Raw genomic sequence first — 20,469 nt, 5'->3', positions numbered from 1 at the left:
ATGGCAACAGAAGCTGTAATAACAGATGATTCATTTTTAACCAGGTTTTGTAAGAAATTTAAAATGTAAATAATTTTCTTTAGAGCACATATCCCACAGCCAGCCCCATCTTAAGAAACCTAGTTAGAATGAATCAATGGTACATCCTATGATGCACATCCACACGATACATCTGCATGTCTCGTACACTTGTACGTCTAAATGGGACGATCTGGGAGGAGGCTGGGGAGCCAGGGATATTGATCACGCATGGATTTTTTTCAACTGGTGGTACTTCACCGACTCCATTAGCAGCCCTGGATCGGGTTTCATTGCCCTGATAGGAGCCTCATCTGTGAGGAGTGCTGGTGGGTTCTGCGGTGAGAAAAGCTGCCTCACCAGGGAGGGAGGGGGGCTTTAAAGTAAAGGGGGTGCTGGAGGAGAAGAATGGAGGAAGAAACAGTAGCTCTCCAGCAGTCAGCACGTCGGTCTCTCAAACGCTCTGACTGAACCTCTTTGTCTTCTGTTAATGAACTCCCTTGTATCTGCTCTTAAAAGGACAGCCTGGGTCCTTTTGTGCCTAAGGGCAGCCATTTAGAGTTTAATGGTGTTGCTGACTAATATCTGGGCTGGTGACACTCTGGATGATTTTCACTTTGTTCCTGTCCATCTCTATTGGTTTACATATTTTGTTAACATTTCATTTGATTTTAGTGATGAAACGTGCATACTAATTGGTAAACTAATATCTTAATAATAATCCTGTTAAAAAGTGATTACAAAAGCTCTTGAAATTCTTGGCTCCGCTATGCATCTGAATATATTTATATTATGTTAGTACATTGTTGAGCTGTTTCTCAGAGCAGTGGCCATTGCCTTAGATAGTCTGGTGTACAATGACCCTTAAAAGCAAGGCGAACAGCACTCTGACATGAGGAAAGGTTAAATGCTAAACAATCAGCTTGTCATAATCAGTGGTACAAGCTTATTATAACACAGTTTTGAACAATCAGAATTCCATAAGCAACTGCTAAAACAATCGTGTCATTTTCTTTTTAGCAATAAACATGAAACAATCGTCTCATGCATGTACAGTACCCCCAGGACACATGTCCTAGATCAAACAAGTTTTGGTTGCAGTGTCTCTTTTTCTTCACCTGGCAAATGCTGTTTCCATGGTTTTGACAGTTAGCTGCCTTCACTCATTTGTGTTGCTGTATAGCACCCCTGGCAAAAACAGCCTTCTCTCTCTCTCCTCGCTGCTGCTTGCTGTCAGTCTCTTACTGGCACATCTGTGCTTTCTGCCTGTCTATAATCCTCAGATGTAACCGTTGCACCTGCTACTTTTCACAGAGTTAACTGAAAGGTTATTTGATTTAGAGCAATCCATACAGCTGTCAAGTGATATTTGTCTTTGATGGCGGCACCCTCGCAGTAGTTGTAGGAGCCTTGGATGCTCTGAGGCTTTCGATGTTTGGCGTGTGCATTCTCACACATTTACAAACGCGAAGCCTTAAAAGATGACTGGGATAAAATCCCAAAGTCCCAGAGAATGTCTATGATCTGATGGGTATGGTATGTTGCGTGAATAGAAGCCATTTAGCATGTAATCAGTCAGTCATTTATTTACAGCCACTCGAGCACACACACACACACACATGGGACACGCACACACACACACACACACACACACACACACACACACACACACACACACACACACACACACACACACACACACAGGGCAGACAGTCAAACAGTAAAACAGTGGGGTCCTTGTGGCTTCTGTCTAACAGCTCAGTCTCAGCTCTATCTGTGGTGGATGCTGTCTGAAGGTGCCACAGGCTGGATGCACTCCTGCTGAGATCAGAGGGTTAGCTGGGACAGGAGTGCTGTGTCCCTGTATGTGTGAGTCTGTCTCTGCTCATAGATGTCTACTGTGCTTGTGCACATCTCTTTCTTATGCCTCGCATTCCAAAATCTTTTTCTTCCCGAATGTGTTTGTGCGCGTGCATGTGTTTTTGTGTGTATGTGTGTGCGCACACGCCGCTAAATTGTGTGGATGTAAAGTGCACTGGGAAAGTAGCAGGGCCTCCCTGAACAAAGGCTCAGCTCTTTTCTGAACAATTAGCTCCGCTAAAAAGGACATCTCTTCCTCCATTAGCGGCACCACGTGCCCCCCATCACTCCATTGTGCAGATAATTCAATTATCCCCACCCCCCTCCGCGTCTCTTTGCCTCCCAGACCTCCCTTTACTTGTCTTGCGTTCTTCTCCCTCCCTCCCTCCTCTCCGTTATTAGCACAGTCTCGCAGTCTGCTAGTCCTCACAGCTAAAGGGATCATACATCAGTGTTACTCTATGTTTCATATGAAAAATGAAGGTTGTGTATCATAGTAAATAGCAACGCCCAAAGGAATGATCCAGTCAGTTAAGAAACAAGCAGTTGTTGGATTCTTTTTTTTCTTCCTTTGGTTAATTGTTGTATAAATTCAGTTTAAAGTGAGCAACTGACCATTAACTATTACAAAGAGGACTTGACTCAACAACCAACGCAAATTACGGGATACAGTTAGAGGAATTCACTTTTACTGCTACTGGTAAAGTACGCTCATTGTTATTAAAAGCTCTGCATATTGCTATGCTCACGACATAAACATTAAAACAATGGGAGGTCTATCACAGGATTCATTAAAGCACCACCTTTCCTGGTGAGCTGGCATCTGTTGCATCATCACCCCCGTCAGTGATTGCATGTCTTTCAGAACTGCATGTTCTCCTACTGAAGTGGTTTGTAATTAGTCACTGCGCTATCAAGAGGAACTTACCACACGAACACTTCCTAGAAATATGGCCTGTAGAACTCTGGGAAAGGGAAGTTTAAAAAATGATTGGTACTTAAAAGCAGAGCGTTTCCAAAAAGAGAATAAATAAATAAAATTAAAACACTAACAGAGAAGAAAGCAATCATTTTTCGATCAGGGTACAATGCCAAAAGCTGTAGGTGAAAAGGAGAAAAATGCATTTCTGACGATCTCAAGTGATATTTTAAAAAAGCATTGGAGAAAATGGCTCATCAAAGGAGAAGAAGCGAAAAAATAATTTCAAGATTTCAGTTAACCAAAGCAGAACTTTGAATTATGGGATAGAGATTCCAGAGTGGCTCTATTGTAAACCGTGTCTCAGAAGCCTAATGTGGAAACTCATTCAAACGGTTCAGACATCTAAAAATAAAACTACAAATGTGCAGTGTAGTAGAAGCAGATGAACTCTTCACTATTTTTATTGACTTGCATTTCTTGCTTTAGCTCTATCACCATGCCATGCGCTTCAAATGTGCACAGTCGTGTAGCCCATTCCCCCGCAGTTGTCTGCCGCTTTTCCGTGTTTCCACTCTTGTTTTGTTTTATTGTTAGAGGGGGAAGTGTGCGCTGGCCTGATTAGTATCAATGTTTCCTCCTTTCCCATAACCCTCCAGACCCCCGCAGGCTGCCTGTTTACTTTTAGAAAATAAAAAATGGGCCTTCGCCCGTGAGGACGTGCCCCTCATCAGAGGCGAACCCCCCCCCAACTCCACTCAAGGCCCCACATCTTAGATCCTCCTCCCCTCATCTCTTCTCCTCCCACCACTGCAGTCCCACTTCTGTGACTTCTCTTTTTCCCTATCCATATTCTCTCCTAAAATTGTACTCCACCCCCCCACCCCCAATTCCCCTCCTCTTGCAACTGTCCAGCTGTCAAATCACATCATATAAAACACAGGCCAATGGTCTCTGAGTGCCAGATCACAGCTGTGTCTGCGTGTACTAAATGGGAGTGCATGTTTAAATGTACAGTGAACTCAGGAGAGCCTGGGAGTGAATGTATGTGTGTGTGCGCCTCCCTGTATGTGTGTGTGTGTGTGCCTGTTTCACTGAATGGAAGGATGCTGTAATACAATACACACAAGAGTGCAGGGTGTGAATTTAATGAATGAATACGCGAGTGTGTATCACTCCAGGATGTTGGTGGAGCGTGTTTGCATGTGTGTGATTTCTGTGCCTGGATTTTGGTGAGATTGTGCAGAAATGCACGCTCACTCTTTTATTAGCACACACACACGCACACACACACACACAAACACACACACACACACACACACATACTTAACTCACACATGCACATAAAGTGAATTTCCTCAGTGGGCGTTTGCAACAGATCCTTTGGTGTGAGTGTTGGAGAGTATAGAGTAGAGCTGGGTTAGTGTAAACATTACCATGTCATGGCTGTTGTCAGGAAGCAGTGTGTGTGACATTGGGCTCAGGGCCAAGCATGTAACATCCAAAATCCCTGCCTCACATCTGCTCTGTACTCTTTTCTTTCTCACAGTAACACGTTTCATTTTAAACACACCCGGTCCATTCACAAGGGGAAAAATAGTGACTTCAGTTGCAAAATCAGGCTCCAACCACCTTAAAAGACACACAAAATATTTCATCCCAAATATCCAAGACAGACATGACATGTTTGCGTTTATATTTATAGCGCCAATGGATTTGTTACATGAATATACATAAAGAGGGGGGTTTACAGATGTGAAAAAAATAACAGAATTTAAAACTGGCAAAACCTCAGTGGTCTGAAAAAGAACAAGTATGCCTTCAAATACGAGAAATCTCCAAAGCTCTGCTTGCACAGCACCAGAAACTTAAAATTGTTTGCACCTGTATTTCTAAGTCTACACAAATCGTTTGCGGGTATTCAGAATTTGCAAATGTGAAATTATTAAGAGAAGTTTCTCTTTGTTTTTTTTTTCAGTTTGAAAGAAATGAGTCAAATCAACGGCTCGGGGTGTGGAGACTGTGTCAGAGGTTATTGAGCAGCTTTTTGAGGTTAACGGCAACTCATAACAGCGTATGGTGGTAGGACAGAAACCAAAGCAGTTCTTATGACATTGCTGTTAAGAGCTAAATGACTCTAACCGCATCTCCAGGTGGCTCAAATGCTCTGAGACCTGCGGTCTCCATGGATTTTGGAGACGAGAACGAGAAAAGAAAAAAAAAAAAGAAGGTCAGCACTCGGTCATTTTTTTCCACTTAGCAATGTTTATGTCAATGGTTTAGCGCTGGGAGGAATGAAGTGAGTGCTCCAAAAGAGTGTGTCTCTGTAACAAACATCAGCAAATCCCATCAAATCCTGACTCCCTCTTGTACTGGCGTATGCAAGCATATGCACACACACACACGTACACACACACACACATACTCTCTCTCTCACTCTCCCTCACACACACACACACACACACACACACACACACACACACACACACACACACACACACACACACACAAGCACTTAGCCCCCCTCCACCTCTCCAGAGACCAAACCAGAGGCTTGGGAAAAAGATGGCCGCCCTTTGGCCCCCTGTCTTGCCCCTGCATCCAGCTCAGGGAGGTGACGGAAGAAAGCCTGTGCCCCCCAGCACCCCTATCTTACTCCCGTGGCGTGTGTCCCAGTCCAACAGCATCAATCACTTTTGAGAAGTAGAAGAGGCCAGAGTCAAACGCAGGCAAATGCACTGGGAGGAATGTTCCAGTTTAAAATAAAACTAATTTGAAAAACAATGAACGAAAAAAAAACCTAGAAAGAGAGGGCTGTTAGAAGAAAAATGAAGAGCATTTGCCCCCAGAAACAGAGTGGGAGGAAGATAGAGAACGTAAGAGAGGGGGGTATGAGGGTATCTGGTAAAGGCATTGCCCTCAGGGTCAGCATCACCAACATCCCCCGTGCAGCAGACGCAGAACAACAGGCCAAGTTGAGACTCTGCACGCGTGCATGTGTGTGTGTGTGTGTGTGTGTCCTTAAATGTGTGCAATACTGAAGTTGTGGAAACATAAATCTGCTCCACTTTGGGGTCTCTATTAATAGGAGCAACGCATGTCCACAGTGTAAATCATCACATTTTACTTTTGAAAGCTTGGTTTAAGGTTAGGTTGCGGGTTAGGGAAGATGACAATCAGGTTAGACCCTTGTCCTGAGCTCCCCTTTTTCCCATCTAGCATACAGCAGGGACTTTTTTCACATAACTGGAAATACTCAGTTTTATTTAAGCATTGATGCCTCCTTCATAGAGCCTATGCAGGCAGCTAAGCACATGATGCCCACTCAGCTTGGTGTGAATTTTCCAGACAATTACTTTCACTATTCTGTACCTGGAAGATGATAAGTTAAAGGCTGTCAGCTCTGACTGAAACAGGCATCGGGGTTTGACATTCATGGTGACAATACATGTGTTAAAATAGCTTTATTGTGTTATAACAACAAAATGAGCAAGATTTGGTGTGCCATGATCGAAGAGATGAATCCATTTAGCATACAAACTCTTTTGGTTGCTCTTTGTTGTTGTAGTGCCGAATCACATACAGGAAGGAATAAAAAGGAGGCAAATTGTAATCTCTATTTTCTTACAGATTACCACTTCTGCATCTTGTGGTTTCATACAAGCTATGACAATGTTTCTATCAAGCAACTAAGGGTCTATTAGGAACATTAACATTTGATTGTAAAAGGTTAACTTGATCAAAACGCTATCACAATTAAAAATTGTTAAATTATGGGTCCTGGTTGAGAATCAGTTCATAAATACTACATACATTTGACATCAGACTGATGATTTCTTACCTGTAGGGCACATTTCACGTCCGTCCGGAACCTCCTGCAGGGGTATATCGTGAGGGTAAAGGGGCTGTGATGGGTAATACTGCTGATGAGGGTGAACCACACCTGGGTGCTGGGTCTGTGGGCCCATTGCCACACCTCCACTCTGCCTCTGGAGACAAAATGCACAATGGAGACAAAATTTAATTTGTAATCATTTATCCACAAGATGACAAACAGAATGTGCAGTTGCATGCATTCTCTGCATGCAACTGCACATTCTTTCTTAAAAGAAATCTTTTTAAAAATCACCCAAACTTCTAAAACGAGGGATGGGGACTTTTTATTTGATAAACATTAAATAAATCAGTTAGCAACACAAAATGTGGTATGGGCTTAGTTTATGCCTCTAACATTAAGTTATACAGTCTTCCTAATTGGGATTTTGGTTATAGTGAGCCTTGAGGCGACTTTTGTTGTGATTTGGCGCTATATAAATAAAATTGAATTGAATTGAATCGAATTGAATAGCTAGCATAGCTAATGAGGATGTATGTGGAAAATGCTACTTTTAAAACTTCTGTAGTGTGTGAGTGTTAGAATAAAAGATATGGTCAGGGTTTAAAATCACCCAAAATCACTTGAACCCTTGAAGAACAAGAGGAAAAGCCTGTTGTTTACTGTGCCTTTCCATGGAATAATTATGCAGCTAAATTTGATGTGTTAACCAATGAAAAATGTTAACGTATGAGCTTATCAATGTAGCTGTCCGGTGGCTTTGTCCCAGAGTGTAACCTTGTATTTTGGAAACATTTTTTCATTGTACTCACATACAGATAACCCCTGCAGCTAAATTTGACTCATTCAGTTTATCTTTGCTCTGTTGTTTTATCCTGCTTATCGCAGAACTGTTCACGTAAGAGGCTGCACTGGGGGGAAGTCTAAAGTCAGCACTTGGCAGCAGAGCTAAAGAGATATAAAATTCTTTGAGGAAACAAGAGACAGTGGCGAAGAAGATAGCCATTTTTTAGTAAATCAAAATCTAACTTTGACCACTCATGAAACACATCAGGAAATAGCATTCTTTAAAACTGGCGTTTTTCTCACAGGCACATGACGGCTTATATAACTGGATATATAATTGGATATAACTATCCAATTCATACAGCCTAGAATGAGCTTACATCAATGTCTTATAAATACTGATATACAGTGTTTAGCCTGTTGATGCTGGAGTAATACATTCTCAGCATTCACGCTACAACATGCAATTTATCTTGAAATGAAATTATGTTGATTTCATAGATGTCTCGCTCACGGTGTCATTCAGTACAAGACAGTTGACTTTGTAGCACAAGGAAAGAGACTGAGAGCTACAGCATCCTATGATTTATGTCACATGTGTAAGTGACAGCCCCAGCAGACAGAGTGACTGGCAATCTGATAAGCAGCTCCTGTTTAAGCACTGCACCATTTATCAGTAGCTATCTAGTTTTATGGATGGCTAACATGACCAAAGAATCGAGGAGGCCAGTTTACAAGGTTCTTGAGAGATTTGCATTTTCTATCAAGTCAGTCAGCAAAGGAGGGAAAGTTAGATAGGGAAGAAGGGAGCCACATGGAGGATTTATGGAGTAGACAGGCTGTCGCAGATACCAATGCAGATACCATCGACACCATAATATTCAGCTCATTCAGCTCATGTAGAACAACTTTAAATGTCGGGGTCAGCCTATATTTGGAGGAGCCTGCCTTTATAATGCATGCTTTTATATGGCCTACCTGTTATTTTAGGGACTAAAGTATTGGGAAATCTAATAGAAGTTTAGGGTCAAGTAATTTCTCAGGGGGACGACTACTGTCGACTACTGTAAATGAAAATTCATATATTTTGGATGTGGGGCTTGCAATGCTCACCATTTTTGAGTATGAGTATTAGCAGCATCCTATTTGTTTTAATAATCTATGTGAAGCACATTGAGTTTATGTGTAGTGGAATGTGTGAAAATTACTTTTTTTTTTTCAAAACATTATACCTATCAATCAGTGAGAGCATGACATGCTTACTGTTGTTGCAGAACTGAATAGTCTTTGGTGTATAGGACTTCAGCATTCTTATATAGCATGTATGTGACGCAGTTAGATGTATTTTTGTGTTTGGCCTCACTCCAGTAATCCAGTTAGACCATTCCATGTACAGAAAGGCATAACTTTAGAATATTGCAACATATTTTGCAATATGGTGAAGAAATCTTACAGTGCACATGTAAAAACAACTAAAACGCCCACTGTTACAAGACGCTACATCTGTGTCACAATCAAACATATGCGCACAAACACATACTCAATTACCACCGAGTGGTTTTAAGAGGAAAGCCCTTGTCTATTGCTAGCAAACCAGGCAGATTTAATTAAACATACCTTTGTGTTACTTGAAATGTGGTCTATAAGGGTTCTTAATATACTTAATACAAATGATGTGTTGTTAACAGGTTATAATTTTTTGCACTTTTGCTTTTCTGCAAAGACAAAATGTAAAGTTCCAAAAATAGCCATGTCTGAAATCATACATCCATAGGTCCACGCAAACAACTTGGAGTGCAACAAAAGTGAGTTGCAAATTTAGATCCAAAATCTAAATTTGCAACTCACTTTTGAGTAAAACAATGAGTTTTCTTCATATATTGTGGAGGTAATGAGTGATTCTGGGCACAGCCCTTGCAACCTGCTGCTGTTCACTTCATCCTTCATGTCTGGGGTTCTTTCATTGTGTTCATTATTTGTGTGAAAAAGATATGTAAAGAAAAGGACTAATTCAATGCATTACAAAAGGTAAGGTTACAAATGAAACTATTTGCATTTGTATCCATTTCATTTTCAACAAGCTGTGTGATTCTTTGAGTTTTTCTTTTTCTTTTTGCAGCTGTTTTCTGAATACTGCCTTTGTGAAATACATAGAACTTAGATATTGTCTTAAAGAGAGAAAAAAATATCAGAGCCTTTGCTTTTTGCTGATAATTTATGTAAATTCAAGAGAATAAAGCTACCGAGGTGACATGGGATCACCTTTTGACCAAGCTGCCCTTGTATACAGTAGTCTCAATTTCAAAGGCAAGCCCCACCACCTGAGCCAATTAGGAAACAGGGAGAGGCATCATTCTGTGTTTTGTATTAGAACGGGGTGGGGTTGCCATTTGCATGTAACCTCAGTCTATTATCCTAATGTGCTGGCGCTCTGCATACAAATGGAGCCATTTATTTTGCAGCACACTGGCCTTCACCCTTCAAATGCTCACCTGACAGGAATCCCAATGTTCCCAGCAACTGTCTCTGACTTTGTATTCAGCGCTACCATTTGGAAAGTGTTAAGGGTTCTTGCAAACACACTGCTGCAAAGCACAGTGCGGGTGGCTCAGCTGAGAAAAGTGCTGGTCTGCTGGGGTTGCCTGACTCCAGTTTGATTGGTTAGTGCCAAGGCTGGAGGCCTAGGTCTCATTATTTACAATATTACTTGCTAAAGAGAAGTACACGGTGCAGGCTTGTTGTGCAACACAGAGGAGCTCGAAAGGGCAATTTCACAGCCGTGTAGAGAATTGTCTTGTTCAACAGCTCTGTTTCCTAACTTTTGATGAAATCATGAGGAACAGCATGTACAGATACAGGCGCTTTTACTGCAAACCCTGGTGGAGTGAACTGAAAAAGAAATAGAGTATCCTCCTGTAAGGTGATGGAATCCAGAGTTGCTAATACACTGACAAGAACACCACTCTAATGCTCCTGCACACATTCCTGCACTGAGCAGTTTGCACACACACACAAACGCTCATTCGCTCACACTCGTGGACGGCTGTGTGGTAGGTAGCCGAGGCAGTCTTAACACAGAGATAATTTACGAGGGAGGTCTTACCAGTGTGCCCAGACGGTCACAGGGGTGAAGGGCTGGGTAGGAAGAAACTGGATCCATGTAGTAACTCATCACGGACACTGTGGACAGGAGAAGCAGGGCCTGCTGAAGGGATCAACGTACAAACAGTGCAGGCAGAGAGAGGCAGCCTATCCGTCACACGCTGTTTACACTTTGTGTGTGCAGGTCCGTGGTATATGTGCATGTATGCATAGGTGTGTGAGAGAGGAAAAGCTGGGAGAGGGAAGGGGGTCAAGAAGGAGACAAGATAATACGGGGAAATAGAAATTTGAGCTGTTTTTTTTTAAATACAACATCCTGTTTTCATGCCATTTTTTACATTTGTTTTTGATTTACAATATATATTTGCGTTACTTTATTTCTATTGACACGTAGTCAATCAATCAACATCTCACATTGCGCTACTTCATGGTTTAAGTCTGACAGGATGTTATTTTTTTAAGAAAATCTTGGTATGTTCTCAACAAAAATGGATTTCAGCTGATGTAAATCCATCCACTAAGGAACATTTCCACCACTTCTTCCACTGTCTTCCTCCCTCCCATTACACCAGTCTGCCTCCTCCTTTCATCTACCTCGCTTCTTCCTCCTCTTCTCCTTCACCCTCCTTCCTCCTCCTCTCCTTGCCGCCCTCCTCCAGGCTTCTGCTTATCACTTAACATTGTTTACTCAAAGCAGCACCAACAAAAGAGACTGAAAAGTGAACTGAAGGACTGCATTAGAGGTGGGTTGTGATATGGGCAGTGTTGTGTTTCATACAGGTCTCATCTTCGTCACATTCATATGTTAAGCAATTTGGCATTTCTAGTCTGTGGCAGCTGCTGACAGAAAGATGTGCAGCCGCTCAATGCTTGCAGATGTTCGGCATATCAAAAATAAATAAATAAATAAATTTAAAAAAAGATTCAAATGCTTTTATTCCCGTAGAAAGAAAAAAAATAGCACAAAGTGAATAATTACTTCTGTCAATCAAACGCATGCCTTACTTTTAGCCGTTCAAGTCTCTCTGATTTATTGAGAAAAAGGCAAAAAATCAATAAAAAAAATCAATAAATCACTGCTAGATAAAACATTCATATAGGTCTAACTCCACATTTAGTCATATGAAGAGATGCTATTTATATATGAAGCTACATTTCGGAGCTCTGTTAGAAGTCAGTTTAAAGCCCGTTAATTGAAGGCAATTAGCAATCCTGAAATTTCTCTTGTTCAGAGAAAATAAAATAAAACAAAAACGTGACGGCAACTTTTTATGCGCAAAATAAGTAAAGGTCGAACAGGTCGGAAACAACGCGTCACGCATTCGGAAGAATTCCTGACGGGAAAAAACTAAAACTTTAAAGCCAACACTTTCCCTCTCGTGGATCAAAGGAGCGACGAGCGCAGATAATAACAGCGTCTTCTTATTCTACCACTGACCTGTAAGAAGATGCAGAAAGAAAAGAAGAAGAAAAAAACAACAACTTTGCACTTACCGACTGCGGTGTTTAAAAGTTTCCTGTGAGCGCTGGACAGCTGAGTGTGACAGCTGAGCGGTGGACTGCAGAGATGCTGTACCTGCCTCGCAGCGAATCCCACGGAGGAAGAAATGATATGCACACTTTTAGTCCCTCCCTCAGTCCTACGGTGATCCTCTCCAAATCCAATTTTTCCTCTGTATGTAGTCTTTGGACTTCACATGTGGTTCACATGCAGCCACAGTAGGTGTAAACTTGTAGAGAACCTGTGCTGCCATGTGTAGCTTTTCCTCTATTTTCAGTCAGCTTGTGTTTCAAAAGCTTATAATATCTATATTCTCTTTCAGTAAATATAATAGTGTCATTTTTTTTTAGATAAATTAGATTTAGGTTTGTTTATTTCCTTTTTTTTTGGTTTGTTTGTTCCTCTTCCTCCATCAGAGTCATGACAGGGAGGAAACAGCAGGGAGGCAAAAAACAAAGGTTTTGACTATCATTGCAACTGTTGACTTTCCTGTGATGTTGTCCTCTGACACCGTTGTTTGTCTGACAAATGCAATTTTTTCTCTCTCTCTCTCTTTAAAACAAGGATCTCAGATGTCTGAGCATGTGTGTCAAGCAGCAATTTTACATTCTTGTATTATCGTAACCTGGCACAGTATCCCAGACTTCTTAGATCTGGCAACGGCTGAAATGACCTTTTAAAGGAAACTGTGGCTGTTAGATCAGTTTGTCTTAGCAGAAAGCACCTGCATATTTATTTACTGTACATCACTGACCATCATATCATCCTCCAACCTTTAACTGCAAGCGTCGGCCGGTGCATGCGGGACACTGATTAAAGCAGTGGTAGGAACACTGACTGCTCTTCTGCGAAATGAGAAGCCCCCCCACTACAAGGCAAATCTACATCCACGTGTTCTGATAGAGGATAGTGATAAGTAATCGAGATTGGGCAGTGTTATCTGTCTATTTGCTTATTCATTGCTGCATTTGTTTGCTTATTTCCACGCTGAAAACTCACAAGCTTTCCACAGCATTGCTCCCTAACAGCATGAAGCGCCAGCTCTCTCCCCCCCCCCCCCCCCCCCCCCCCCACACACACACACACACTGCTTCTTCTCCCCTCTTCTCTCTCTCTATCAGCTCAGCACTCAACACTTGCGAGGCATCTGAAACACCTTGTGGCTCCATGATAATAGCGTGACCTCAGTGCCGCATTTGTTTGAATTAGAAAGTGCACGGTCCAAACCTCCTGACAACCACTGCTCTTACCAGTAAATCTTAAGTCTGGGGGGTAAAGAGGTGTGTGTGTGTGTGTGTGTGTCTGTGTATGAGTGAGTGAAGAGCTGTGGGGATGTGGGGTGGGGGTCAAGTCCAAGGTGAGAGGCGTGAAAAAGTACCATAAGGGGCTTTCTCAAGACCTCATCTGAATCCCTTGGCGTTCTCAGGGCCTCAGCACTCTGGGCCCCCAGGGGACACAGATGGGCAACACGTCGAGGGCAAAAGGCGAGGGTATGACTTATTGCCATGTGGAGAGAAAAAGCACGAGACGCGCCCCTGTGATGAAACCAAATTGAATAAAAGCGGGGGTGAATGAGATCCAGATCTTCAGCCGATGCCCTGGCAATGCTGTTTCAATTAGCCGGCTCACCAGTTCAAAGGCGAGGCCCCAGATACACTTCTGCTCTGCATGAAGCTACTATCATCGCTTTGCCCCTTGCCTTTCACCTCCCCATTACGGTGCCATCTTTTTCCGCTCAGAGCCTCAGCCCGTCTGCTGGCTTTGCTCATGTTTTACATTAAACAGATAGTGAACGCCTTGCCATCGCAGTCGGTGAAAACCATCAGTCAAACAACCTGCAGGATTTTACGACCTTTACAATCACTCTCTTGGTTTGAACTGCATCTGCATCAGCTCTGAATTAAACTTATGTTGGGTTATTTTTACCAGAAGAACAACATTTAATACATTTTTTAATTTTTTTTATTTTATCTAAAACCATGTGAACTTAAGGTCATGACAGCATTATGCACAGCCCATATTGAAACACAACCCCTTATATAAAATTTGCTAATATTTATACTGAAATTACACAGTTCTCAAGCATCACTTTAAACTATGTTTTGCCTTTTAGTTACGATACATAGGAATATTCATCATCCTTCTTGTTTTCTTGATGGTTTACTGTCAGCTCACTGCTCAAGCGCTGCAGCCGTTTGTCCTCCACTGGTATCCCACATCTTGTTGAGCAGCTCCAGACTGAATCCTTTTGTCTCATTTTCTCGTTTTGGATCTTCCAAAGATAGCACTGACAGGTGATATTAATGGTCTTTTATTAGCATCGTCCTGATTGCTACAGATTTTTTGGAAGCGCAAGATAAAAAGAGCGAGGGAGGAGAACAAAAAAAGAAGGAGAGAGACAGACAGAGAGGGAGAATATGGAAGTCCTCCACCCACCACTTCTCACAGGAGATCGCCTCTCTTTGATAGCCTGCCCGAATCTGTTCCCCCCATAGAAACTGCCCTGCAGATGTTGTTGCTGTATGTCGACTACAAAGAAGGAGCCCTTTATAAGAGGAACATCTATTTTGGGCCTCAGCGTTTCCGAGCTGTGGTGCTCAGCGAGAGAAGTGCAGGCCTAATCTTTCTGCTGTTGAAAACTCTGTTTTATTCTCTGCCCATGATATTTTTAGATCAAAGCGCAGTTCTAATGAATAAAGCAAGAATGTAATGTTTTATGACAGTATCAATATGCCATCACTGTGGTGGACTTGGGCCTAGAACAGCCTACGTTGCTATTGGCATCAGCAGACAGAAAAAGGGATGGGGTGGAGGGGAGGGGCACATGGGACAGTAACCTCAGTGAAATCACGAATGTGGAGAAGCCTTTGTTTCGGGCCTGACTATACTCGTTTAGAAGTGCTTGTGGCTCAGATTTTCATCTTCAGCCACAGAACCGTGACTTTGTTGCACTGTTGACTGCGAGGCAAAGGTCTCGGGGGCAATATTAGCTCTTGATATTATTTTTAATTAAGGCACCAATCCTTCAGCCAAGTTGTCCAAACAGTTCTAAATAGGCTCTGTAAATCAGACAAACATCCTCAATATTTGATGGGTTGAGAGTGTGCACTATAGCCTCCAGATGGTTTGTGTTTCTCAAGCGTTTCACGAGGGATGGTACGGGACAGCAATCTTCTGTTCGAGTGTGCCTCTTGACAGAGCAAGTTCCTCCAAATCACATGCTGAGTCGCTGGACTTCTGCCTAGGTCTTCTCTCTCTCTCCCTCTCATGCTCTCTTTCCCCGCTGGTCTTCTGACTCCACTGTGTGTGGATTTATCAGTAAGCTATGTGTGTGCACGAACTGTAGCTCTTGCTTTTTTGCCAGTCAATACTTTGTTTAATTAATTCCATGACAAACTGATTCGTGCTGAAGCTAACACTATGCATTTGGGCTTTTACCCCCCCCCCAAAAAAAAGGCCAGCACAGCTCACGATATCAGGATATCGAGCAGTTGTGTGTGTCATAGTCAAAGCTGTTCAAAGCTAATGCATTCTTTGATAAGTGTAAATGTAATGGTGCTTAGGAAAAACAAATCAAAACACTGATGTTTTATACTAAAAGAAAAAAAAAGATGGGAGTAGAGTAAGATGAAAGGCAAGCAGTCTGAAGATGTAGGGAGAGGACTAGATGCACAGTCCAACTTTCACTGGTTGATAAGCTGCTGGCCTGGCGCCAAAATCCCCATCCCCACACCCCTGAAACACACACATACTCACACACGCATGTTCAAACACCCCACCCAGTGGTGAGCACTGACCCTCACCACCCTCACAACCACCACACCAACACACACACACATACACGCAGCACCATCACTCCAGTGGCGTCTCCAGCTCGCTATCCCTCTTCATTAGTGTCCCAGAACGAGATGCTTGTCATGTAATTAACAGAGGTTTTCTGAATGCCTGCGTAACGCACGCTCTCATTAGGAAAGCGGGAAAAAAAAGGCTGGAGCGAGAGAGGAGAGGTGGAGAGGCAGGCCTGGGAGGCACGTAGAGGGAGAGCAATCGGGGAGACAGATGGGGGGAGAGACGGACAGAAGGACAGGGAGAACATGGGAGAGGGGGGGAGAAAAAATAACGTGCTTAGAGCAGCAAGAAAAACAGTGACTTACATGTCGAGGGGCAAGGTTTCTGACTTTCCGCGTGCCAGCTAGGGACACAACTGACAATTACTGGGGTCTGGACTAAATTATAACGACTTACCTCAGTCAACTGCTATTCTCGTTAATATTCAAAAAGTCTTCTAGAGGTCGTTTAAGCCAAGCCCTCCTCCGTTTTCTCTCAGGGTCATCGTATTTAAATGTGATGTAAAACAAAACAGATAAGTCAAGTATGAATAATGAGTATAAGTGTAAAGGGAAAGTTACCTTAGCTGTTGAAAATATGTAATTGTGCTTATGTTTGAATGACTATTGGCCCTGGTGACCTGTCCTCGGTCTCTATGATAGCTAAGATAGGCTCCAGCCCACTTATTAGTCAAAGGAAACAGATGAATACTGCTGTATATTTCTCAGCACCTAATTTAGCAGAAGTCTGGAGAAAGTCTCTAAAGTATAAAATGTTATGATTCTTGTTGAAGCCATATCAGGTATGAAGCAAAATTGTACATGTGTCATCCGGAACATTTGTTTCTCTGGTGGATAATGTACCTGTGTGACCTGGGTTTTCTTAATCTGACACAGGTGGAGCCAGCTTAGAGGCCTAATGTATACGCTTAGGCTGGCATCACAGTACTTAAGCACAATTATAGTTCATGGAAGGCTAGGCCCTCAAATTTGGAATAAGGAAAACACACAATACAACCTACTAATCCGTAACTGGATTAGAGCAACACCTTTTAGCATGTGCACAAAAGCATCTTCTTTAAGTGTCCAGCACACTTAAAATGTAGTGATCACATGAAAGTTCATGGAGATGCCCAGTATGGTGTTCCATGAAACATTTCCTTCACTCATATTCCTCTGAGGAGCGCTTTGTGTAAGGATAAAAGTTTTGCAGAGTGCATAAGGATGCCCTATGGGTGCCCTGATAGCATCACACAGTCGATGAGAGAAACACTGTTTTTACAGACATTTGTGTCACGTAATAAATGATAATAAGACAACATAAGTGGGGGTGAGCACTAATAAAACACATATTCATCCTCTTTTAGCCTCATTCAATGCTACAATTCAAAGCCTTTTGAAAAAGAGTTTGGCTATCTTGAAGAAGGGTTTTAATCCTCAGTAAGAGAGGTAAACCCCACGTAGGTGACCAGAAACAACTGGTCTGTTTTGTGAGCTGCTTCTAAATACGAATAAGAGGCAAGCAATTAGCAAAACACCAGCAAAGACAATTACAGCCTGCTAAACAAAGCAGTGGAACATCATTGCACATGTTCATGGAGACCAATAACCAGCAGTCTGTTGTGAGGCAAATGTTCTTAAAATTTGTTCAAATTTGTTCTCATTTTTTATTAACTCTGCCTGGGACTCGGGGGGTGTACTGAACATAAATGAAGGAAAGGAACTGTTTGTGAAACCTGAGACAAGGTCTGACAAGTATTTTCAGCAGCTGTAGCTATGTTCACTGGTGCCATGATTTTTGTCTCTTCATGCTACAACAATGGAGTTAATACTATGCCAATTGCAATTACAGTTATTAAATGTATGTCTGTGAGAATAAAAGGGATTTGAGTATGTTTTTGAATAGACTCAGTTGTAACTGACCTCAGGTCAGCAGACAGCTTATTTCAAAGAACAGGACCACAGTAACCCTCAGCACACTCAGATATATTTCTGGGTACAGACCTGGCCAGAGAGGCTTATACACTGAACCATTCAGAGATATACTGAAGGGCCAAATCACTGAGACCTTTATGAACTAATCAAAGGATTTTAAAGGTAATTCTCTATTGAACTGGGAGCCAATAAAATGTCCTCAGTACTGGGGTAATATGTTCAAATTTCCATGTATGACTGACTCTGCTTCATTCTAAATATGCCAGCAATCCATGGACCAAGAACCAGGCTGAGAAAAGAATGCTCTAACTTTTGACACATATTTTTCTAAGTGACAAAAAGCTGTTCTGGTGACTTTATTAACATGATCATCAAAACAAAAATCACCGCCCATGCTTCCTTACTGTTTTAGAAATAATTGTGATATATATGAAAAAATATTTCTGTCTTGGCTAAAGGTCTAAAACGTTTCTAGTCATCCAGCAGTTAGTGTCATCAGCGGAGTTTATAGATCTTGAGAGTAAAATAATAGGTACAACTGTATATCATCTGCATAAGAGTGAAAGGAGATGTTTTTATATATTACAGTACCAAGCAATAGCTTGTAAAAGTTAAAGAGCAATGAACGAAGAGAAGACCCTTGAGGAACACCTGTTTTATTTGCGCAGTTCTAAAACTACTTATTGAAACATAAAAACCGCTGCCCTTTAGGTATGAAAGCGGTCGAGAACCTGACTGAATCATGAAGCCTTTGAATTAAAATGTCAAGATCAGCAGAGTCGAAGGCAACGGTGAGATCAAGCAGAAGTCAGAATGAAACTCTGTGAATCACTGTTGCTCTTCAGGTCACTGATGACTTTGGTAAGAGCTGTTCCAGTTCTATGATTTGTTACAAAACCATACTGGTATTTATACATACTGTCAGTTCAAAAATATTTCTTCTATATTTTAAAAACTTTTTCTTTTTTTTAAATTTGGCAGAGGAAATAACGATTAGAAATATATGTAATTATTAATTACCACTGGATCAAAGTGTATGATTACAGCACAGTTACAAGAACCAGGAAAATTGCCTGTCTGTAAAATATTTAATGATAATATTTATTACTAATGTTATTAATGATTATCTTAATATGAGAACGTGGTTTGGAATTTGGTGCTCAGTGCTACCAGAAATAAACACAGAGAGATTACGCGATTTTCTTGAGATTTGCACATTCGTCCTGAGCTGTTTATGAGTGCAACACTATGCATTGCATATTAGTGTATATCAAGGCAAAGCAACCCAATCAGGGATATGGGACCATTAACCAGCTTCCATCTGATTTAAGAGGAAAGCTGTGACATTAGAAGCCTCACATTATGCTGTATCATAGTGCTGTGTTACAATGGGCAAGGCTGTGAAGCCATGTTAAGGGTCATGATGGCTCTGAAATGTTGTCTCTGAAATGCTGTTTTACGTGTGTGACTAAGCACACGTAAAACAGCATGGGCTTAGTCACCAAAGGAAATGTCATGTTGTAGATAACCACTTTGCTAATCTGCTTCCATCTTAGGTAACTGAGGGCTTGAGTCTGCAAATCTACCTTTGTATTTTGTGGCCACTTTTTGACCACAAAATGCTCATTAGAGTCTTAATACTGATAATAATGCAGCCACTAGTAGCATTGCTGTTCAGCATATATTTAGCCAGTGATGGGCTGTGGAGTAACCTGCAGAGGAGGGGTTATCAGGGTGATGAGAGCAAAGAAAGAGCTGCTTTTCAGTGGCTCGTTTTCAAGGGGTTCTGTGCTGTTTTCAGTCCTTCCCTGAATGTGTGATGTAAATCAGAAACACAGGTGTCATTAATTCTCTCAGTTAAAACAAAACCGGAAAAAACTTGCTAATTGCACCAAGTTCCTTGTATGCCACAGGTAAGCAATGGTTTGATCCCAGCCAATTTCACTTGACTATTTCCAGAACCAAAGAGAGTTTTACAGGGAAGTCTTTCATCTCAATCGGGGTCGTCTCTCATCCACTTTCACTCTTTCAGTCCTGCACACTTAGTCTCTCTCTCTATCTGAGGCCTCTTATTCTCTGACCCACTGCTTTTCACAGCTGTCTTGCAGGTTGGTGTTTCTTTGTTTCTACCATTTCCAACTGCCAGACGCCACCGCTCACCCTCACCTCACTCATTCCTACTCCTACTCCCACTTCCAACTCTTACTGTGCAGAAAAAGGGGGCTATTTTTAGAGCACCGTTGACGGTTTAAGGATTTCCATATTGTGCCCTGGATTTTAAGTGAGGAAACAGGCTGTTTCTCTTTTTGCCCCCCCTCACTTCCATTCATTTCCTTCTCTGCATCCTCTCTTTCCATCCCAGTTACCCCTCTCTGCAAAACGCCCTTGAACCAACAATACTTTCTTTTTCTCTCGCCCTCTCTGTAACCGATTGTCAACATTAACACCATTACCGCTCTCTCACCTCTCTCCTCACACCTACACCGTTCTCTCGTTTTCTCGTCTTGGTTTGTGCTCTTCCTAGCAGTGAGCTTTTTTTTTCCTCTGCATGTAAACTGGGCCTGCCATCTTCAGACTTCTCAAGCCACTCTGCTGTCTGTATGTTGAGTGAAGACACTTTCAGAATTATTACTAGCTTCTTGTATGTACCAGTTTTGCCACGTTTTGAAGGATTTTAGCTAAAACT

General features: G+C 42.0%; 1 protein-coding gene across 2 annotated transcripts in view; it reads right to left on the bottom strand.

Annotated features, from left to right (window-relative positions):
* Positions 1-12,099, bottom strand: part of ets1 (v-ets avian erythroblastosis virus E26 oncogene homolog 1) — a 35,295-nt gene extending 23,196 nt beyond the window's left edge. The window contains exons 1-3 of one of the 2 annotated variants that reach the window (XM_040008666.1): positions 12,015-12,099; positions 10,522-10,598; positions 6,639-6,786 (exon numbers count right to left, since the gene is read on the bottom strand). In XM_040008666.1, the coding sequence (XP_039864600.1) occupies positions 6,639-6,786; positions 10,522-10,590 (217 nt within the window). In that variant the 5' untranslated portion in view covers positions 10,591-10,598; positions 12,015-12,099. The remainder of the gene's footprint in view (positions 1-6,638; positions 6,787-10,521; positions 10,599-12,014) is intronic. The other variant, XM_040008665.1, reaches the window with a different exon arrangement.
* Positions 12,100-20,469: the final 8,370 nt, after the last annotated feature.

The sequence above is a fragment of the Simochromis diagramma genome, unplaced genomic scaffold (assembly GCF_900408965.1).
Source record: "Simochromis diagramma unplaced genomic scaffold, fSimDia1.1 OVJJ01000344.1, whole genome shotgun sequence".
Classification (NCBI taxonomy): Eukaryota; Metazoa; Chordata; class Actinopteri; order Cichliformes; family Cichlidae; genus Simochromis; species Simochromis diagramma.
This window is presented reverse-complemented; position numbering and strand designations above follow the sequence as displayed.